The sequence below is a fragment of the Solanum dulcamara genome, chromosome 4 (genome assembly GCF_947179165.1).
Source record: "Solanum dulcamara chromosome 4, daSolDulc1.2, whole genome shotgun sequence".
Lineage (NCBI taxonomy): Eukaryota > Viridiplantae > Streptophyta > Magnoliopsida > Solanales > Solanaceae > Solanum > Solanum dulcamara.
The window spans coordinates 79,491,327-79,513,140 of record NC_077240.1 but is presented as its reverse complement, the minus strand read 5'-3'; the positions used below and the strand labels follow the sequence as shown (position 1 = coordinate 79,513,140).

The window sequence follows — 21,814 nt, the reverse complement described above, 5'->3', positions numbered from 1 at the left end:
TTATTGAGATTTCTTCATTCTCATTATTTTCAGGTACTTGGACCTCCTCGGTGGTATCACCATTTGTTGTGTCTCTGGGCTCTTCTTGAGCACTCGCCTCCAAATTATGATCATCTTGATCATTTATTCCTTTCATTTTTCGAGGATTTTTATCTTTGGAACCAAATGGTCTTCCACGTTTTAAGCGTGGTTTAGACTAATTTGCCTGAATAAGTTGTCCTACCGGGACATCAATTCGAACTTGAGCATTAGCAGCTGGGATATGCGATTTAGTAACCCGTGGAAGGTTAGTAAATGCATCCGGCAGTTGATTTGCAATATTCTGTAAATAAATCATCTTTTGAACTTCTTGCTCACATTGATTTGTTCGAGGATCTAAATGACGTAGTGACAATGAATTCCAATCTATCTCATTTTTCAACTGCTTATGTTCTCCCCCTAATGTTGGGTATACTGATTCATCAAAATGACAATCAGCGAATCTTGCCGTAAATAAATCTCCAGTCATAGGTTCCAGATATTTTATAATAGAAGGAGATTCATACCCAACATATATTCCCAACCTTCTTTGGGGACCCATCTTTGTGCGGTGCGGTGGAGCAATTAGGACATATACCGCACACCCAAATATTTTAAGATGGATATATTTGGCTCCCTTCCAAACGCCAACTGTAATGGGGAAAATTCATGATAATTTGTTCGCCTTACGCGCACAAGTGCTACTGCATGCAAAATAGCATGCCCCCATACTGAATAGGAAGTTTTGTCCTTATTAGCAATGGTCTAGCTATCCATAGAAGGCGTTTAATCAATGATTCTGCTAGACCATTTTGAGTATGTACATAAGCGACCGGATGCTCAACTTTTATTCCAATCGACATACAATAATCATTAAATGATTGAGATGTGAATTCACCAGCATTATCAAGACGAATTGTCTTTATTGCATAATCTGGAAATTGTACTCTTAACCTTATAATTTGAGCTAACAATCTCGCAAAAGCCATGTTGCGAGTTGATAATAAGCACACATGTGACCATCTTGTAGATGCATCTATCAAGACCATATAATATTTAAATGGTCCACATGAAGGGTGAATTGGCCCACATATATCACCCTGTATACGTTCCAGAAACGCAGGGGATTCAATCCCAACCTTAGTTGCTGATGGTTTGATAATTCGTTTTCCTTGGGAAGAAGCAACACAAGAGAATTCCTTAGATTGAAGAATTTTCTGATTCTTCAAAGTGTGTCCATGTGAATTCTCAATAATTCTGCGCATCATATTATAACCGGGATGGCCCAACCGGTCATGCCAAATGATAAAATCATTAGAATCAGTAAACCTTTTGTTTACAATGGCATGTGATTCAACAGTACCAATATTTGTATGGTACAACCCAGAAGAAAGTGCAGGTAATTTTTCGTGCACAATTTTTTTCTCCATATTTATTGTAGTAATAGAAAGGTATTCAACCTTTCCTTCATTTGCAGTCTCAATATGATAGTCATTTTGGCGAATAACCTTGAAACTTAACAAGTTTCTTTGAGACTTACTACAATATAATGCATTATCAATTACCAATATCGATCCTCCAGGTAGTAATAAGGCTGCTTTTCCAGAGCCTTCAATTAATTTTGTACTACCAGATATTGTATTGACATAGGCCTTTTTCATAATTAAATGACAAAAATATTTCTTTTCTTTTAATATCGTATGAGTTGTGGCACTATCCAAAATGCACATATCTCCATTATTCATCTTGAATCCAATTGAAGACTGATAAATTTATTTATCTTCATAAAATAAAAATGCATTGTAAGAAATAAAATAAGTAACAATTTTGCTAGAAAAACATAAGTCCCCCTTTTTTTTAAAAGTTAAATTATGGTAATTTAGAATTTAAAAAATTATATGATTCAATTATGATGAATGTTACAATAATTTAGTTTATGGAATTATATACTTATTAACCTTAAATAAATATTATACACAAGTATTAAAAACAAATATAAAATATTATAAAACATTAATATAATATTATTCATCATGTATAGATAATTTGTTTATTGACAAAAATAATACAATCATTATATATTATTAATGTCTAAAACATTAACAAGAATAAACAGTTAGTATAATGACATTAAATAAGACAAATATTATTTTTAGTAACAATATGATATTAAGATTAAATAATAGCACACTAATAGTAATTAATTACAACATTGTAAAATAGCACAATGTAATAAACAATATACAATTATCATAAAAATGTGACCTTGATTATTATTATTTTTTTCAAATATATAAACGTAAAAACACAATAATTCGAAGTACATGATAACATATTGAAAAACATTAAATTAAACATCAATTAAGATCCTTAAAAAAATCTTCAACCTCCAAATGAGTAATATCATTGAGGTCATTAAAATCATCATCCCTTAAGGCCAGATTTGTTTCAATATTATCATTATTCAAAGGCCTTGCCTCAACATTATTTTCGAACGCCAAGTGTGACTCTATCCGAGCATTAGAAGAAGAGGCACCACCTCTATTTGCCTTTCTTTTAAAAGAATTTTGATAAAGTCTTACAAAATGCTCAGGCGTCCGACATTCATTTTTCCAGTGGCCTTTCATGCCACAACGATGACAGTTACTTTTTGAAGGGCCATTTTGAGAACTGATATTGTTCTCCCTTTTATGTTGACCACCACCACGACGATTATTATATCGTCCTCTGCCATTGCCACGCCCACGCACATTATTGTGACCTTGATATTTATTATGTCTTCTTTCAGACTGGCCATGTGCTTTTACCATATTTGCCTCCGGTAACGGAGCAGTTCCAGTGGGACGGGCTTCATGATTTTTCATTAAAAGGGCATTATGTTGTTCAGCCACCAGAAGGCATGATATCAATTCAAAGTATTTTTTAAAACCCTTTTCACGGTATTGCTGCTGTAATATTACATTAGAGGCATAAAAAGTAGTTAGTGTCTTTTCTAACATGTCCTCATTATTTATATTTCCCCCACATAATTTTAATTGGGAAGTTATTCTAAATACAACAGAATTATACTCAATTACGGTTTTAAAATCTTGAAACCGTAAGTGCATCCACTCATAACAAGCCCTTGGCAATATCGTTGCCCTGAGGTGGTCATACCTCCCTTTTAAGTCTTTCCACAATTCAAGTGGATCTTTCACTGTCAAGTATTCCATTTTTAGGCTTTCATCTAGATGATGACGAAGGAAAATCATAGTCTTTGCTTTATCCTGACTTGATGTTGTATTTCCTTCAATTATAGCATCACCAAGACCCTTAGCGGTAAGGTGAATTTCAGCATCAAGTACCCATGACAAATAATTTTTACCAGAAATATCAGGTGCCACAAATTCCAATTTTGACAAGTTTGACATGATGAAAATTAATTTGAAAGTAACAAAGATAACTTAAAAATTAAATTTCTTATACCTGATATAGAAGTCAATTTTCTGAAAAATTAGAGATTCGTGCTGATAACGTGTTATAAATTAACTAACTTGACAATTTTATAAAGGAAGAAGAACAAGAGAATAATATAGAAAGTATTAATAGAGAGAGTAGTAATATAGAGAGAGTAATAGTAATTCTCTTCTTTTATATGTTTTGTGTTTTTACATTGAAGTTTAAGACTATATTTATAGCCATATTTACAAGTGGAGGAAAATATTAGTGGGCAATTTACCCACTTAAAAAGTAAATGGACTATCCACCATTTTAAGTGGACAACTATTTTACTTGGTTGATAATAAATAGAACATTGATTGAGAATTGATCAAAAAAGGCTTTTGTATTTTTTAAGATAGGATTACGATCTGCATATGTATTATTTTTTAAAAAAAATTATAATAAATACAAAGAAACAAAAGTAGGTAGTGTATGACAAGAGTTTACATGTGACTAAAGAAAAGACCAAAAGAAGTGCTTCACTTGAGTGCCACTAGAAAATAGTTTGAATATTTTTGTCCACAACAAAGTTTTTTTCTCTTTGGTGTTATCACCTCCACACACAATTTAAAAGGAATTGAAAATTTAGTGGTATTATTTTCTTGTTATTTAACATTTGTCTATTTTGGACTTTGGCAGGCAGTTTGATTCCTCTTATTTCAAATATTCTATTTATTTATTTTATTAATGTTTTTAATAGATATTTGTCCCTTTCTTACATGTTGAAACTGGAAAAAAAATATTATATGTCGATAGAAGGGGACAATTGGGAAACACAAATAGCCACTCCATCCACTTCTTTTTAATTGTCATAATGATTTTTTAAAAGTTAATTTAATTAATTTTTAAAATTAAATTAAATTATATAATTTAATATTTAAAAATTATACTAAAAATATTATAAATTATAATTTTTTTATATTAATATAATAAAAAAAAATATTTTAAAAGGTGAGTCAAAATTCATATCATTTGACTCTTAAAAATAAAATTGTGACAACTTAAAATAAATAGAGGGAGTACCTTTCGGCTCCAATAATTATAAAATACTCTCTCTATTCATACTAACTCGCTTTGTCATCCTTTTTTTAGTTGTCATGATAAGATCTGACATGATTTTAAGAAAAAATTAATTAAAAATATAGTTTGATTAATATATTCTTTATTAATTATTTAATTTTTATCTATATATGTGTCTTTTAATTCTAGAATAATTAATGTTAACGGCAAAGTTAAAAAAAAATAATTCTCTCTTAATTGTTCAAATTAATAACTATTTCGAAATAAGTATTTTAGTATACATAACAACTAAAAAGAGACGGAGGAAGTATTTGTTTATGTATTGTATCAAGAGTTCTCTCGCTTATTGAGAAATAAATTGTAAATAATTGGTACTTAATAATAAAAGTAAAATATGTATAAACTTCAAAAATAAATTGGGATGACTTATAATAATTACCCATTTAAATTACAATGACAATATAAAAGTTAGGCGGAATTCATCGGTGACTCCCTAAATTTGACACCAACTTTCACTTAAATACCTTAATTAAGCTTTATTTATTTTAGACACCTCAAGTAAAGTCCTGTAGTGTCATTTTGATATTTTTTTTACAATCATCCAAATATCTAAAGTGTGTGTAATGCACTCGGCGATGATGTATCAAAGTGGCGAATTAAATGAAGACATGTGACATATATATCAAAAATAATTCTAAAGTGATGAATTTTGAGTAGGAAAATAAGGGCCAATGAATCAACGACACGTGACATCCTTTTTAATCCAAATAATTAAAAAAATAACTATTTTTTCAAAATAAAATATATTATGAGAAGCACAATCCCACCCCAAATCGTCTTCTACATTACCCCCACCCACACATCCACCCCCATACCCTAACCTCTCCCCACTCAGATAGTCTTCTTTATCACCACCCCCACCCTCACATCCCGACCCTCTCCCTCCGAAATGTGTTAAAGGAGGAAGCTTTTTTTGTTTGTCACTTTGTGAGTGTTGTGAGATAAGAAGTTGTTTGAATGCTTGATTTGATAAATGTGGTAGTGCATTTGCTTGATATTTTTCTGGATTTTTTTTGTTGGATTTTTGAGTTTATGCAAATCAAAAATCAATGCTTTAATACATATATAATTTATTATTATAAAAAAAAATGAGCTCATAGTAGCAATGAGGTTAGGGACGATGATGAGGGATAGAACAAAATTCTATTTAACACAATTCATTTTATATTTACTATCATCAAATCTATTTCACCATGGATGAAAAATGGTAGCTAGAAAATGAAGAAGAACAAGAACAAGAAAAAAATTAAAATATATAAAAAAAAACAAAAAAAAACACTCTCCACGAGCTCAAAATGGGTGCAGAACACGTAATGTGTCAAGTCAGCACAAAGTGTCAAAATGACACATTACTTGAAATGTCTAAAATGAATAAAACTTAGTTAATGTGTCTAAATAAAAATTAATATCAACTTTAAGGGGCCACCGATGAATTCCGCCTAAAAATTATTTATATTATACATATAAGCTCTAAAGACAAAGTTTGAATGCAATAACTTTGGTTCTAAATTAATCATTGTGGAAAGGAATTATTTTTGAAATTTTCTCTTATTTTTTTCAGGTAAACTATAAAAAGTTCTTTAAACATTTATCATGCCTGCCCAATTTATTGCTATTTTCCACTTATTCGGTCCATATTAATGACAGATTTTAAGTATCCAATTACTCTAGATTTTGAAAAAGTTGACTTTAATTCGGATTTAATGAGTAATATTAATTGTGTAGTAGTAAATGCACAAAAGAGTCCTTCTAGTTTACGGTATCATTCAATTTGATCAATAAATCAAATTGAAAAAAATTATTATTAGGTTAATGTTATTGGGTTAATAGGTTAATGGGTTTTTAATGATTTTATTAAAAAATTATTTGATTATTGGTTTAATATTGATTTTTAGTATTAAGTTATTAAGTAAATCGATAACTCATTAAGACAATATTAAATTAGTACTTTACTGTTACATAAATTAAATATTAATATCAATACTTTATTGGTTCTTCTTTTTACCCTTTAATCTTCAATGCACATTATTGTTCTAGTTCTTTTATTTGTATTGTATTAGTATAGTTATTTTCATGTAAGTTGCTATTGTTTCTATTTTATGAGCATTGTATAGAGTTACATTATTGCCTAGTCACACCAAATTGTTGGAGAAGTCATATAATTATTTTATGAGTATTTTCTTATTGATTAAATCAAAAATCGAACAATTAAGGACCAAAAATCAATAAATCGAAAATCGATAAAAAAATATCTTATTAAATTGGTTATTGATTTAGCGTATGTAAAATCCAAAAATCGATAAACCCAACTAATAATATATAAAATCGAACTGAACCGACTGATGCACACTACTTGTAAGGCTTCTAATCTAACACCATTCATGCTTTTGCAAACCGTTTGGGAGTCGAGACTAATAACCAAGCCGAGCTTGAAGCAGCTTGTATTTACAATGATATATCATAATTGAAGGTCATTTATGACCTTTTCAAAAATACATAAATTTAGAAAATATGTAGTAAAATAAAATAATCTAGTTCAAAAAGTAAAGAACGTATTATTTCTCAAACACAAGTCGTTTAATTGAGAATAAGTTATCGTATGATTAATTATTCTGAAATAAGTAGGATTAACTTATCCCACTATGTATACGGAATAACTTATTTCATTACTATAGTATAAATGATGGGATAAGTTATTTCAAAATTGCCAATCAAACAAGACACCAAAATTTTATTTCTGAATTTTTTTTTATCCCACGACTATTTATGTTTATCCCTTATATCAAACGACCCCAAAATATTAAGGGGCTTTAGTGAAATTTACTCTAAAATTCATATAGCTATAAGTTTTTTTTTTTGGGGGTGGGGTGGGGCGGGGGTTGGGGGGCTCATGAGAAAATTATACCACTTCCTAATAGATGACGGTGTTCCTCAGCAAGAAGGTGTCAAACATTTAGCATTATATATAATTTTTACGTGCTTTGAACCAACACCTTCTTGCCTTACCCTTTTATTGCCTATAAATTGAGAGATTTTTTCCTCGAATTTGACATATCATTTTTCAAATTTTCTCTCTCCTCAAAAAAAAAAATAATTTAAAATCGAGTATTATTAAGAAAATATTTATCATTTATAGCAATAATATTTTTTTTCACTAAACACTTATAATAAAATTTTAATACATATTAGCAAAAATAATTTATAAAACTCATATAATACAAGTTTTATTCATGGATAATATATTTATCACATACTTTAATACATTTATAATACATTGTGTCAATTTCTTACCAAACAAGTATAATATATTTTAAAACACTTATAATACATTTATATTGCATGCATAATTTACTTTTAATACATGATAGATATATCATAATATTGCTATAAATGATAATAAATAAAAAATATTGCTAAAATCAATTATTATTTATTAAAAAAATATTTTTTCTAGTAATTTTTCCAAGAAAAAATGGGAACATTGTTGAATATGGCCCAAATGGATTGGGCTTCTTTGGTGGATTTATCATATTGGGCCTTGACTAAAAATTGACCCTCAAATATACTGTATCCAAGTGGATTCGCATATATTTGTTATATATAAACAAATCTCACTCGCCTCCCTCTTATCTCACTCGCGTATCTGGTATCCTAGATATATGTATTTAGTGAGATTCACATGCATTTGAGATACATAGACAAATCTCACTCGCCTCTCTCCCTATTTCAGCATATCTAGCAATAAAAAAATATGTATCTAGATGTATGTGACTTGAAATCTATTATGAAATTATTAATTGGTGAGACAATATGTAATTAGTTCAAACTATATGGAGAATTAGTAAATATGGTAGAAATATTTGTGTAATTAGATAGTTTTTCCTATATTAAATCTTATTTTTATATGGAGAAAATAACCAAAATTTTGTGAATTTATTTTTTTTCCGCAATCTTATACTAATGGACTATTTCAAAAATCAAACCAAGAAAAAAAAAGTTGAAATAATTTTTTTTCCGCATGACCCTTTGAAATTCACTTTTTAAAGAGTTGAACTAATTTTAATTAAATTACTCCAATACATATAGCCCTTAACTTTAGTTTTTATAATGTTTCTTGATATTAGTTTTAATCTTACTTTGCATCCAAAATTTACTGGTCCAATTACTTTGCATCCAAATTTACTGGTCCAATTTATTTGAATGTGCATTATGTAGAACTCATTTAAAAGGGAAGTGCTCCTTAACTAGCCACTAAAAATTTCTTTATTGTTAGAATTCTAATTCAGATGTATAATTGATGATGGATAAATTTCAACTGTTCCATCACATGTGAAAATTCTTTTTAACTTCTTATGTTCGAAAGAAACTAGCAATTCAAAAAGCCCAATAACTTATTATAACATATATAAGGAAGAAGTTACATTTTCTTAATCAAATATCTTCATAGGGAAATCCTAACATAAATATTAATTATGTAGAGAAAACTAGAAGCAATCATACCCTTTAAAATTATCACATTTAAAGGGTCATGCTTTAAGTTTTATTTCACTAATAAACCACATTACTCTAAAATTCTTTTAAAAAATAGCCACACTTTCTTGAAATATTCAAACTTTATCAATCTCTTTTTCTCCAACCTTTGTACAAGATCCATGATCGCTATCTTCAATATTGATCCCTTTGTACCACTTAGCAAAACACACAAATGCAACCATATCAACCAATGCCAAACCAACTAGCAAGAAGTAAAACCTATCAATGTGGCCATTATTTAAATTTTCAGGTATCCAACCATGCCTAGTCCCTCTTGCTGTGAAATGCATAACCATGTTGACAAGCATGCTACTAACATAATTTCCAAGTGACATTGATGCCATACAAAGTGAACTTCCTAGGCTTTTTATCCCATCAGGTGCTTGTCCATTGAAGAATTCAAGTTGTCCAACATACATAAAAACCTCTGAGGCACCAACAAGTATGTATTGTGGAATTTGCCAAAAAATACTTAGTGAACTTATTTCGTTTTCGGAGATTACTCTTCTCAGCCTGAAAATTTCTGTTACCCCGGCTGCAACCATTGATAACATACCGATGATTAGTCCAACTCCCATCCTCTGGAGCTCCGTCAATCCTTTCGGATTCCCACTAATCTTTCCGCCTAATGGCACCACTATGAACCTGCATACAGGGATCGTAAAATTAGCTCATGAAAAAATGATGTCTGAATTATTCATTTATTCACTTATCTCACTTTAAAGATAAATTTCACAAATAGCCACTTCAACCATTGTTATGGAGTTTTAAATTTTACATGAAAAACTTCAGGATATTCTCACAGAGTTTCATCTGTGGAATTTGAAACTCTATGATAGTGATTATTTTTTCAAATAGAGGATTGAGAAGTGACCAATAAGTGCTATTTCTAAACTAGTGACTCACTTAATTTAGTTCGTCTAGAAGTTGACCTGATTTAGGCTCAATACGTAGTATAGATTAACCCATGAGATATTTGTGCAATACGCTTACAAAGACTATTTCTTTTCTTATAAATAGCAATAATAAAGAAAAAAAAGTTTAGCTAGGTAATTAAATGAATTATAAGAAAAAAAAATTAAAACTTGGTAAGAGTTTGCTAGATTGGGTTATGAGTAATTATTCAGTTCAATACGCTCATTTGACATCCGCACCTGTAGAGAAACGTGCATGTTAGAACGCTACATATGTCGAATGCTGACATACTGGCTGCCGGTAGGCGAAAATTCCCAATCGTGGCATCCATAACTTCACCTTGCTCAACAAATAAAGAGGCCATTTGTGTAAAGATCACAGAGTACATTATGGTGCATAGCCAAATTGGAAACATCCTTATGATGCACTTTGCTTCTTCAACTTGTGTAATTGTGCATAGCCTCCATGGGTTTGCCACTGGGCTTTGCCTATCTTCATCTGTCACTATTGCAGCCTTGTCTAGTTTCCTGGTCAATTTTCAATAATGTGATTACATAATGATATATGAAGGTATATATCACAAGAGAATTCAGAACCTAGAGTCAATACCTTCGTTATAAATAGGCGATTCAAGAATCTAGATTTAGTAGATTTATATAGGTGAATGAAGAATCTAGAGTCAGTAGGTTCATCACACAGACGAATCAATAATCTTAATTAAATAGATTCACTATACTTATATCAATAATCTAGAGACAATAGGTTCATTATATCATAAGCGGATCAATAGGCTCATTATATAGGTATATCAAGAATCTAGAGTTAGTAGGTTCAGTATATAAGCAAATCAAGAATCATTAGTTTCGTTATATAGGTGAATTAAGAATCTAGAGTCAGTAGGTTCAATATATAGGCGAATCAAGACTTTAGAATCAGTAAGCTCATTATATAGACGAATCAAGGATCCAGAGTCAGTATGTTCATAATAAATGTGATACAATTATATCTATATATAAAATCTTAAAAGACAGTTGATATGAGCCGAAACACTACTTACTTGAAATCATTACTATGAAGGATCTTCCTTGTTCCTTTAATGGTTGATTCTGACCCATTCGATTCATATAGTTCTGCCTCATCAACATTAGGCAGACGCCATTTACGGATCGCGGCAACAAATACCTGACCGACACGTGGCAACGGGTTCCCAAATGACTTAACATACTTATATCCAGGAGTGCCCAACAAGAAGACAAACAGGCCCAAAAGCCCAGCAGCAGTAGAGGCCCAAAAACCAAGTGTCCATTTACCACCATCTTCATAATATACCAAAATTGTGTTGGAAATTAAAGATCCAGCATTTAGTGCAAAGTAAAAGTAGCCGAAATAGGCAGCCCTTGAGATTTTTTCTTTGTGATTTGTTTCATCAAATTGGTCTGATCCAAAAGTTGCAATTGTTGGCTGATGACCACCATAGCCCAAAGCCACTAAGTATATGGCTAAGTAAAATAATGCAGTGCCAATTGGTGATGGGGGTATACAATTTAGTATACCATCTCCACATCCATTTGGTTTGGTCAAGAATAGCCAAGATGTCAATGATATGATCACAAGTCCCTGGTTAAATTCAGAAAATCAAAGTTATATGCACTGACAACGTAAAATGTTGTTACACTATTTGTGTAACGTAACATGTTGTAGTCAATATGCTCGATCTTCCTTACTTTCCATGTAACTAACTAGTTTTTACTTGTTCTAAACAATTAGTTATACTTTAATGACTTGATAACGAGTGACCTTAAATAGTTACGACAATAATAAAAGTTAAAAAAAAAGACAATATCGATCGTTACTATTGGAAAGGACGATTTCAATAATTCACTTATATTTTAGTGAGAGACTTGATAACATAAAAAAAAAATTATATTGTCAATGTAAGAAGCTAAAATCACTACAATGGTAAAAACGAGTATGGTATTGATATCCTCTACTCAGAGAAAAAAAATTCACATTAACTAGATTTTTAGGTCAAGTAATCCAGGTTTCATTTTACATGACACTATTTGGTTGAACACATAATTTAATAAAGAAAGAATGACTTTTAACATATACCACGAAAGTATTTTTAGAACTTGTGGTCGTAAATGAGAAATAATATTTCTATAATTATAACCACTGGCGGAGCCTGAATTTTCACTTAGAGATTCAAAATATGAAGAAGTAAACACATGAAAAATTTACAGGAATTTATACATATACTATATCTACATAACTTTGACCTTATATATAAGATACGACTTTTCGACTATATTCGAATCCTCCTGCACCTCCCTAGCTTCGCCTTGATTATAACAATATGTCCTTGAGGATATACAAAAGACTTTCAAAACATATAAAGATTCACATATTGTTCTTTTTGAAACAAACTAAAAGGTCGAGTGGTAAAGTATAGTAATAATTACCAGGAGGAGAATAAGTTGAAAGATGGCACAAGTGAGGAACCTTCCCCAATAAGAGTCACTAATGAAAGCTCCCAAAAGTGAACACAAATAAACAGTTCCAGTCCATTTGCTAACATTATTAGCAGCAGTAGCATTGTCTTGTCCCAAAACTCTTGTTAAAAATAACACCAAATTCACCCCAACACCAAAGAATGATAGTGTTACAAGTCCTTGGTTTACTGCATCAAAAAAATAAATAAAAATATTATTAACAATATATATTTGATTATTTAAAATACTATAGTACTAATTAACATGAAAAGCACGTAGGTCGCATGAGATACACATGTGGCCCATGTAGAAGCTAGTTTTATCGAATATACTTAGATCTCTTAGTAAGATTTGGTGTTAGGCCACAAATTCCGTTGAGTTGCCCTTGTCGAGAGCGTATTCAGAATTTAGAGTAGTTATAACGTGTTCAAAATATTGTAAAAAGGATAATCGGATGCATGAATCATCCCGGGTTCAAGCAGGGTCCAAGGAAGAATCGCAATACCCCCATTTTAATTATAATTTAGAATTTAAAGTCATGTAATCAAAATATAATAATTATACCCCGCCCATTTTAATTTATATGACATAGTCTAATTCGAGACATAATTTAGTAAAAAGGGACACTTTTGAAATTAGTAAAAGCTACTCGTTAAAGGTAAAACGAGAAGTTTATTCTTGTTAGATGTTTCTAAATATAGAAATATGTCGATCTTATTTTAATGAATTAATATGAAAATAGTATCACATAAACTGAAACAAAATGAGAAAAATACCTAAACAAAGAAATGCTGAATACCATCCACCAGTTTTTTTGCTTCTAAAGACTTTAAGCTTGTTCACAACTCCCTGCTTGAGGTCTTTGTTTCCTCTAGCTGAATTATTCTTTTCATTTGTCTGTACAAAAAAATAAAAAAATAATTATGAACAAATAGTTATTAAAAAAATCCTTTTTTATATTTATTTTATATTGTCAATAATTATAACAAGTAATTATTTATTTAATTATCAAATTATCGTATCAGGTTTGCTATATATAGTTAATCGCGATTATAGGTCGCTTTGAATTAATTATCGTTAAGAAAATTTATATACTGTAAGTGTACAAAACATCAATTAGAATAATAAGCTAACCTTTGGCATGACTTGAGTTGTGTCCATTGTAGACATTTGGGAAATTCTCTGCAAAATACAAAAGCAAAAGAAATTATTTTAGTGACAGTAGTGTATATAACTTAAACTTTAAAGTACTTAAAAAAAACACAAAAAAAAGTATCATATTAACTAGGTTTGGTTTCTTAATTTTAGTATGTATTAATGTTTGCATATCACTATTAAAAAATAACTAATTTCTAACAAAATTTATCTGAATTTAACTTGACGATAACATTTCTTATGGCTTTATTAGTCGAAAACCTCTTTGATGAGTCGAATTCTAATAGGACGTCCATACAAAACTATAATTTGCTGTATGTAGTGTCACAAAAATGTATTTTTTTTAATGTATGAAGAACTAGATCATATGCACTTTGAGGAAGAATAAAACTTACTCAAAGTGCTTGAATATTATGAATATACTTATGCATGGAATAGAAAAGTTGATGAAAATTGATTGAAGAAATAGCTCAATATATAGACAAAAATAAATAAAAAGGTCATTTTCAAAAACTATGTTTCAACAGGAGAAAAACAATATATCTAACATATTTTTCATAAATAAGAAATAAGAAATAGTGCCACAAAACTTCTCTAGTTTCATTATAAACCTCTAAAAGTGGATTTTGATTTGATGACATATGTTGAAAATGATTTTTCCCCCTCATGTTACAATTTTTTTGATTTTTTTTATTTCAATTCGATATTCGATATCATGACTAAATCTGAATTTAGTCATTGCAGGATCCATTTCTAAACACAACGCTCATATCATGCTTTTTTTTTTCATTCCAGGACTCTAAGACCTCAAATTAAATACAGAGGAATTTCAATCACCCTACTACTGCAAATTAGGTTGGCTAGTACAATGTTTTTGTTATGTCTTTTCATGGTATTTAATTTCTTTAAATTCATCTACAGTTTCTAAAAGTCCTTTCATAACAATCAAAGATTCAACATGATGAATTAAGGTTGCACGTTTGAAAACCAAAAAAAAATGGCAAAACTTTAGTAAAATTATGATGCAATAGATTATTAATAGTTATTATTGCGATTTTTTTACATAAAAAATGGATAAGTGTTCCACTTTATTTCAAAGGGATATAAAATTCAGTAACTCAGTAGGACTAGAATTCAAATTAATAAATTTTAAATTCTGAATTCGCCTCGTAGACAAACTTAGCAAGAATAAGGGTTAATAGACAATGTTGCATTCTACATCAATAACAAATAAATAGAACAAACATTTTGACGTCTTAATTATTATTCTTTTCCACTATACTTTAATTAGGTGTTTGTTGTCAATCAAAAAATAAGCAAAGAAACTTCCAATGGTTAATATTAGTATAAATCATACATGGAATCTAATAAATAATCTTTAGATATGACATATTTATTTAAAATAAGAGAAGTGCAACATTATATTAATTAGAGATTCGAATTACCTTTTGCGGAACTTAGTAGCTGAGAAATTAGCAGAAAGCTTCGTGATAGTATTGCTAGTAAAACCTTTTGTCATTTATGGTGAAAATTAAGAAGAAAAAAACTTGAAATTTTCACACTTAAAATTCCTCCAAATCTTAATTTTTGCAACAATTAAGCAAAATAAATTATAAGACAAGAACAAAAGTTACTCCAAAATCTTGAGATTATGAATGAATGAAGAGAATTAAAGAAGTGATTAGGGAATTATTATTAATCAAGTTTAGCTTTTTATAAAGATTTGGAGCTAAATTTTAGAATTCTGTTGAGCAACAAACTCCTAATAAAACTCTAATAACTGTTAAATCTAATACTACGCAAATATACTTGGTAGATTAATAATAAATTTGGATTTTTCTAGTTTTATTAACAAAGACAACAAGTCAAACAAATTAATAAAAGTTATATATTTTAGCAAGTTGAAAATATTCAAATTAAAAAAAAAGATAACTACATGCTAATATCATGATAACTTCTAATGTCCAAGATAAAAGGAACGAGGACAAGAATCAACGAAGCGAGTGTTTTTGAAGAAAAAATCGTGAAGAGAATTCGAAACTCGAGATATGCAAAATAAAAAGACTTGACAATATAAAATAAAAAAAGACTAGACTTGACAGTATATAATCGTGAGGAGAATTCAAAAATCCGTCAGATTTTTTTTCCGAACATAAATATTTGTCAATTTTTTTATTTAGTATTAATATAACATATTAAACTATATTGATAGTGGGAAAAAACTCGACTTGTGCAATCTCTTTTCATATTATCGGTCCCAAAATCAATGTACACAATAACATTATTAATGATCGACCCCAATTTGTTTGAAATTAGATATAATATTAGTAATAGATAGTGTAAAGATTTTATTTAAATTTTTCAGTGTATATAACTTAATTAAATTCATTCCATATTACATTACAGAAAACCTAATCCTATTTGACTACCAAAAGATTAAAAAAATGATAAATAAATAAATAAAGACAAAATAATTGCCTATTTTAAGGCTAATTAATCGAGTATATTAAACGGCCCTAGATAAACTAATCCACATATAATAAGTCAACTTATTTTTTTAAAAAAATTATAATATTTCCTATATTCTGGACCTAATAAGTGGAAACTCGATTTCAAGTTTTCAACTAATTAATTATTACTATTACAAAACTATACAATACATAGAAATATAATAATTTTTAAAAATGTGATAAGGACAAGTCCATATATAATATGTTGAAATATAATGACTTATCAAATCACTTTTTAAAAATAGTCATTTTCAAAATGAAGATAAAGTTGATAAGTTGTTTCCCACTCATATTATATACCAAACAAATTACTATGCACTATTTATAGGCAAACCTGTCTTCCACTTCTTGACCAAGGAAAAACAAGAAATAACTTCTACCAAAAAAAAAATGTTTGGTTAAATTTTAGGTGAATTTATGGGTTTTAATAAATCTAACTCGACTCGTAAGGGCGTATGAGTTGGTATTGTAGGTGATATCTCATAAAAGATGTCAGAGATTGATTTTTGTGTCAACGTCTTTTCAGTCGAACTCGCCATCCATCAGATCATAGATACGTCTTACTCATATACAAGTTCTATAGAAAAGTTACATACACAGTTTTTAAAATTTGCTAATAAATTTTATTTAGATATTTAAATTATGACTTAAGTCAATTAAACACTCAAACACATGATAAAGTGTATATATTAAACACTTTCAATTCAATTTTTTTTGCATGTATTCTTAAGCGTCTTTTAATTTTAGATAGTTAAGTTAACACCAATAAATATGTTCTCTCCCTTAATTATACGTACTTATCAACCTCGATTAGAAACAAATTTGAGCTTTTACATCTTACTGAGGCTAATGCGTGTAATTAAAAAAATGACATATTTTAAATTGTAATTTATTTACGTATTGTGCACTTGAGATCACGCACAATTTTTTTTTCTTTCAAAATTTGAATAAAAAATGTCTAAAAGAAACACTTTATCATATGTTTAGATGCTCAACTGAAACAAACTATAGTTCGAATGTATAAATAAAGGTCAAATCCATCGGTGACCCCTTAAAGTTGGCACCAACTTTCACTTAGACATTTTAACTGGACGATATTCATTTTAGACATCTCATATAGGGTCCTGTTGTGTCATTTTAACACTTTTTTGACAATAAGCAAAAATCTGAATGAGAGTGTAATACACTCGTTGATGACGTGGCAAACAACCAATTAAATGATTACATGTGTTATTTTAAGTTGAAAATTATTTTAAAATTCACTTAGTAAATAAAATAAAAACATTATTCTAAAAAAATCAATTGCACCCCCCCTCGCCCCTCTCCGCCCCAATGGTAGTTGTCTTCTCCACTACACCCAACAATTTTCTTTATTTTTTTCTTAATCTACTTTTTAAAGTTGTTTCAGACTTTTTTTTTTTATTATTTTGATGTTGTTTAGAGAGAAAAAGAGAGGGGGAGGAGGGAGGGAGAGAAAGAAAGAAAAAATATAAAATATGAGTATTGGTATTCATTTTTTTCGGCGAAAAAGGTGGAGAGCAGTGATGGTACCTTACCCTCCTTTTCCATCGAAAATCATCTTTTTTTATTACACTCAAAAATCTCTTTTGTGCTTTTTTAAAAATTTCTTCTTTTCTTTTACTTTTCATAGCTATTCCTTTTCTTTCTTTTAGTGTTGTTTTGTGAGAAGAAAAGAGTGAGAGGAAGAAATAAAGAGAGAAGAAATATGAAATATGGGTGTTGGTATCCATTTTTCCGGCGAAAAAGGTGGAGGGAGGTGATGGTAGATTTAGAAAAGCAATACAATGAAGAAGAAAAAAATGGCTTGAAAACGGATTTGAATAAAAAATTCGACCTCCATTGAGGGAGTTTAAGCTTGAAAAAATGGTGGAAGGTGGTGCCTTGAGAAATGGAGAAGAAGAAGAGAAAATAAAATAAAAAATGGCTAAATAAAGTCTTTCACGCGTTATTGTTGAGTGTATCACACTCACTTTGCCATGTCAGCAAAAAGTGTCAAAATGACACATCGGGCCCCTATATGAGGTGTCTAAAGTGAACATCGCCCGGTTGAAGTGTCTAAGTGAAAGTTGGTGCCAACTTTAAGGGGTCACCGATAGATTTGGCCATAAATAAATTTACTGATAAGTTCAAAGCACTATATATGTATTTATCCAATCCTATACAAACATATTACTTTCTAACAAAGAAATAAAATATTTTTTTTGTTCATTTTAGTCATCGTAATTGATGGGAAAGAAAGAAAAATAAATATTCTTTTGAGAAATGTATAATAATATGCCTATCAAAACGAAAGTTAAAGATAAGTCTCGTAGGTGAACGTGTCAAACAGAAATAAGATCTCAATTTTTATTCTTGTGTAAATATATTCCTGGAATAGCTTGCAACATCTTTTCCTTCAGAGTATATGTTATCTTATCAAACCAAATAAATAAATAAGGACAATTACTAAAGTCAATTAATTCATCTTTGTACAATTAGGTCATGGTCGGAAATTTAGTAAATCTTTCATTACAATTATGACACATAATTAAGAGAGTAATTGGAAAATAGTTACTTTTAAGACCACTAGCTATTATTTCAAATTTAACTTCTCAACATTTATTCGATCGTTTAATAACAACAAAACACTTCTTATGAGGAATTTCTTCATTCCTAATACTCAAAATATTAAAAATTTACATGATATATAACATTGAATATTATTTATATATATATATATATATATATATATATATATTAACTAAAAAAATAAAAATGATTAAATATAAATTTCGGTTGATATCACTAGACTATAAGTTTTTCACCAATGATTGTGGTGGAGTGATAGTATTCCTTCATTTTTAATCAGACGTCTCGAATTCGAATCCTCGATATGTAGTTGCTTTTGATAGAGAGCGATTTAGCCTCCCAAAGCAGGACTCTCCACGCGAATTTGGATGAATCAGACCTCAAAACGATATCAAACATTATACAGAATAAAAAAAGTTATACTAGTAATTGTCAATCTTGAATAAACAACCATATGGCATATTTTTTTAATTTTTGGTTTTCCACCCGGTAACTGATGTCCTTGGAGTTCCGACTAAATTCGGATCACACACTGCAGGGCCCATTAGGGTGTGACGCTCCCAATAGAATTTTTTGCATTTCCAGAGCTCGAACTCAAGACCTCTAATTAAGGATGAATCAATTCCACCACTGCACCACAAAACCCATGTTGGTAACCATGTGGCATATTCAGTGTTTCTTATTGCACAACATGTTTCCATTTCTTTTCATATTATATATATGATTATGACATATACCTTTTATATATATATATTATACACCAAATCTATTTTGTTATTTTGAGAAAAACAAATTGCTTATAAATTGCCAAGTGAAAGTCCTTATGGTGAGTGGATATCCATTATAATTAAGGGTCTTGCCAAATGTCAAGTGACAAAATTAAATAATTATGTATACAAGTATAGTAGTTGTGTATACAAAATAAGGTAGACATTATGCCAATGAGGACCATCTTTATTGACAAAATTTCATCTGGTTGGATAAAAGGGGCGACGACTTAGCCCTACGATCCGTTAATTCATTTTTTTCTAGATATTTTGGGTTCGTAAAATGATGAGAGTTTATAATCGGAGTGCAACCTCATTTTTTTATTCGCAATGGGAGGGAAAATTATAGTGTAGTTTAAAAGCTATTTTCAATAGGCTATACATTTTCAAAGTTGGAGTGCATATTTGTCATCTGAAATCATATTTAAGTATATGTTTGTGTATTATGTCTTTTATTATAAATTGAACATAGCATCTATTGGTTTTCATGTGGAAAATGAGTGTAAAGAATGGTGTCAAGAAACATGTCATAATCAAAATCTTAGTGACATTAGATTATTCCTCCCCATTTATTTCTTTACACTATTTAACTCTTTATGATCGTTTGCCACCAAGAGAAAAATTATGTTGTTGTGCAGTGAAATTAAACAAGTTGTCCATATATACTCAACTAGCAAAAATGCTCAAGAATTATAATGAAAATTATCCCATCCACATAATATTAATCGTACTAGAGCTTACAAACAAAGGGACTACAAAAAGTGGGTAATAACTATGCATAATTTGACCTATTTTGAGGCTTTTGATGAAAGGAGGGATGAGGGATGGCATTGTCAATGTCACCTTTTTTATTTTCAGAAGTGTCGAGTTCGAGTTTTAGATATAAATTGTTTTTGATACAAGAGTGTTTTACACTTAAAATAAGCCACGAGTGTATGAAAATTATCTTTTTATCCTTAATTATATAATAGTGATTTAGATTTTAAATACAAACCTTATTTCTTTTGCATTTTATATTTGTTATTTTGGTGGTGTTGTTTTCTTTCTAAAGACGTTGGCTTCTACCCATTGGTGTGAACTGACCATGTTTTTCTTTTTGAGAGATTGCCACAATGCTATGCATCTAAGTTTTCTACTTAATTAGAAAGAAAATAAATTTGTTTTAGCAATAACTTATTTGATTTGATTTTGTTTGTAATTAATGTAGACTTTTTATGCATGAAAGCAGTGTATATATAAACAAATGATCAAAAACTAGAGAAAACAAAATAAATAGAGGAGCATTTTCTTATCGGTTAAATCGAAAACCGAATAGTTAAAGGACTAAAAATCAATTAACTAAAAACATATAAGGAATATCTTATTTGTTTGGGTATCAATTTAGGATGTTCATAAACTAAAAACCAATAATATACAAAAGCAGACCAAACCGATCGATAAATGCCCCTTACTGAACTTCAACCATATGAAATTTCTAGCACTATATATTTGAAGTTATTCCGAAGTATGTAACCTTGCAAATTCTTACACACTTCAATTATGACTTAAATGGTGATCCCAAAATCGGGTATCTATATACTTCATCCCAATAGCAACAACAACAATGAAATAAGCCCAATGACATTCAGGCCCAAAAGTACTAGGCCCAGCAATTTCATCAACAACTTTTCATTCCCTCTTTAAAGCCCAATAATGAGCTAAGCCCAATGAAAAGATAGGACCACAAGGGTTCGTTTAGTTGAGGAACAAGCTATTCCCAGATTAACTATCCAAAATTGTTATCACACCTCAATGTGGGATAAAAATAACATTATAATTCTGTGATAACTTATCCCAACCAAACATGGGATAAGCTCATACTTAAATTAATCACGAGATTAATTATTTCTTACACATCGTATCAAAGTACCAAACGACAATCCATAAGTACTTAGGCCCAGCAATTTTGCATGTCTACGTGCTTCGAAACAATTTTAATTATATGGTGAAAGTTTCTTATTGTTGAAGCTGAGGCAAACATGATTGAATTCAACCACATATGACTAAAGTTCATGCAAAATTAACTGAACTTCAACAGTATGAAACTTCACACACCGCATATTTGAAGTTGTTCCGAAATAGGTTAGATTCGTAAATTCTTACACACTGCATGTATGACTTAAATGGTGGCTCCAAAATCGGGTATCTATACACTTGGGTCCAAAAGAAAAATGAACTAAGCCCAATACAATTCTCTAGGCCCAAAAGTACCAGGCCCAGTCAGATCTTCATTTTC

General features: G+C 29.8%; 1 protein-coding gene across 1 annotated transcript; it reads right to left on the bottom strand.

The window, feature by feature from the left end:
* Window positions 1–9,007: 9,007 nt before the first annotated feature.
* Window positions 9,008–15,192, bottom strand: LOC129884403 (protein NRT1/ PTR FAMILY 7.1-like). The gene is made up of 8 exons (XM_055958706.1): window positions 15,119–15,192; window positions 15,031–15,037; window positions 13,653–13,700; window positions 13,295–13,415; window positions 12,489–12,706; window positions 11,084–11,643; window positions 10,266–10,553; window positions 9,008–9,756 (listed from the first exon to the last, which is right to left on the bottom strand). The coding sequence occupies exons 1-8, from the start codon at window positions 15,190–15,192 to the stop codon at window positions 9,186–9,188; spliced, it is 1,887 nt and encodes a 628-aa protein (XP_055814681.1). The 3' UTR covers window positions 9,008–9,185.
* Window positions 15,193–21,814: the final 6,622 nt, after the last annotated feature.

Bases quoted from the DNA above. Each gene is read 5' to 3' on its own strand.
- LOC129884403 (XM_055958706.1), bottom strand. From the start codon at position 15,192: ATGACAAAAGGTTTTACTAGCAATACTATCACGAAGCTTTCTGCTAAT. The intron at 13,416-13,652 runs GTTAGCTTATTA...TTTTTTGTACAG, and splicing joins CAACTCAAGTCATGCCAAAG to ACAAATGAAAAGAATAATTC. The intron at 9,757-10,265 runs GTGCGGATGTCA...CCCTGTATGCAG, and splicing joins ACATGCACGTTTCTCTACAG to GTTCATAGTGGTGCCATTAG.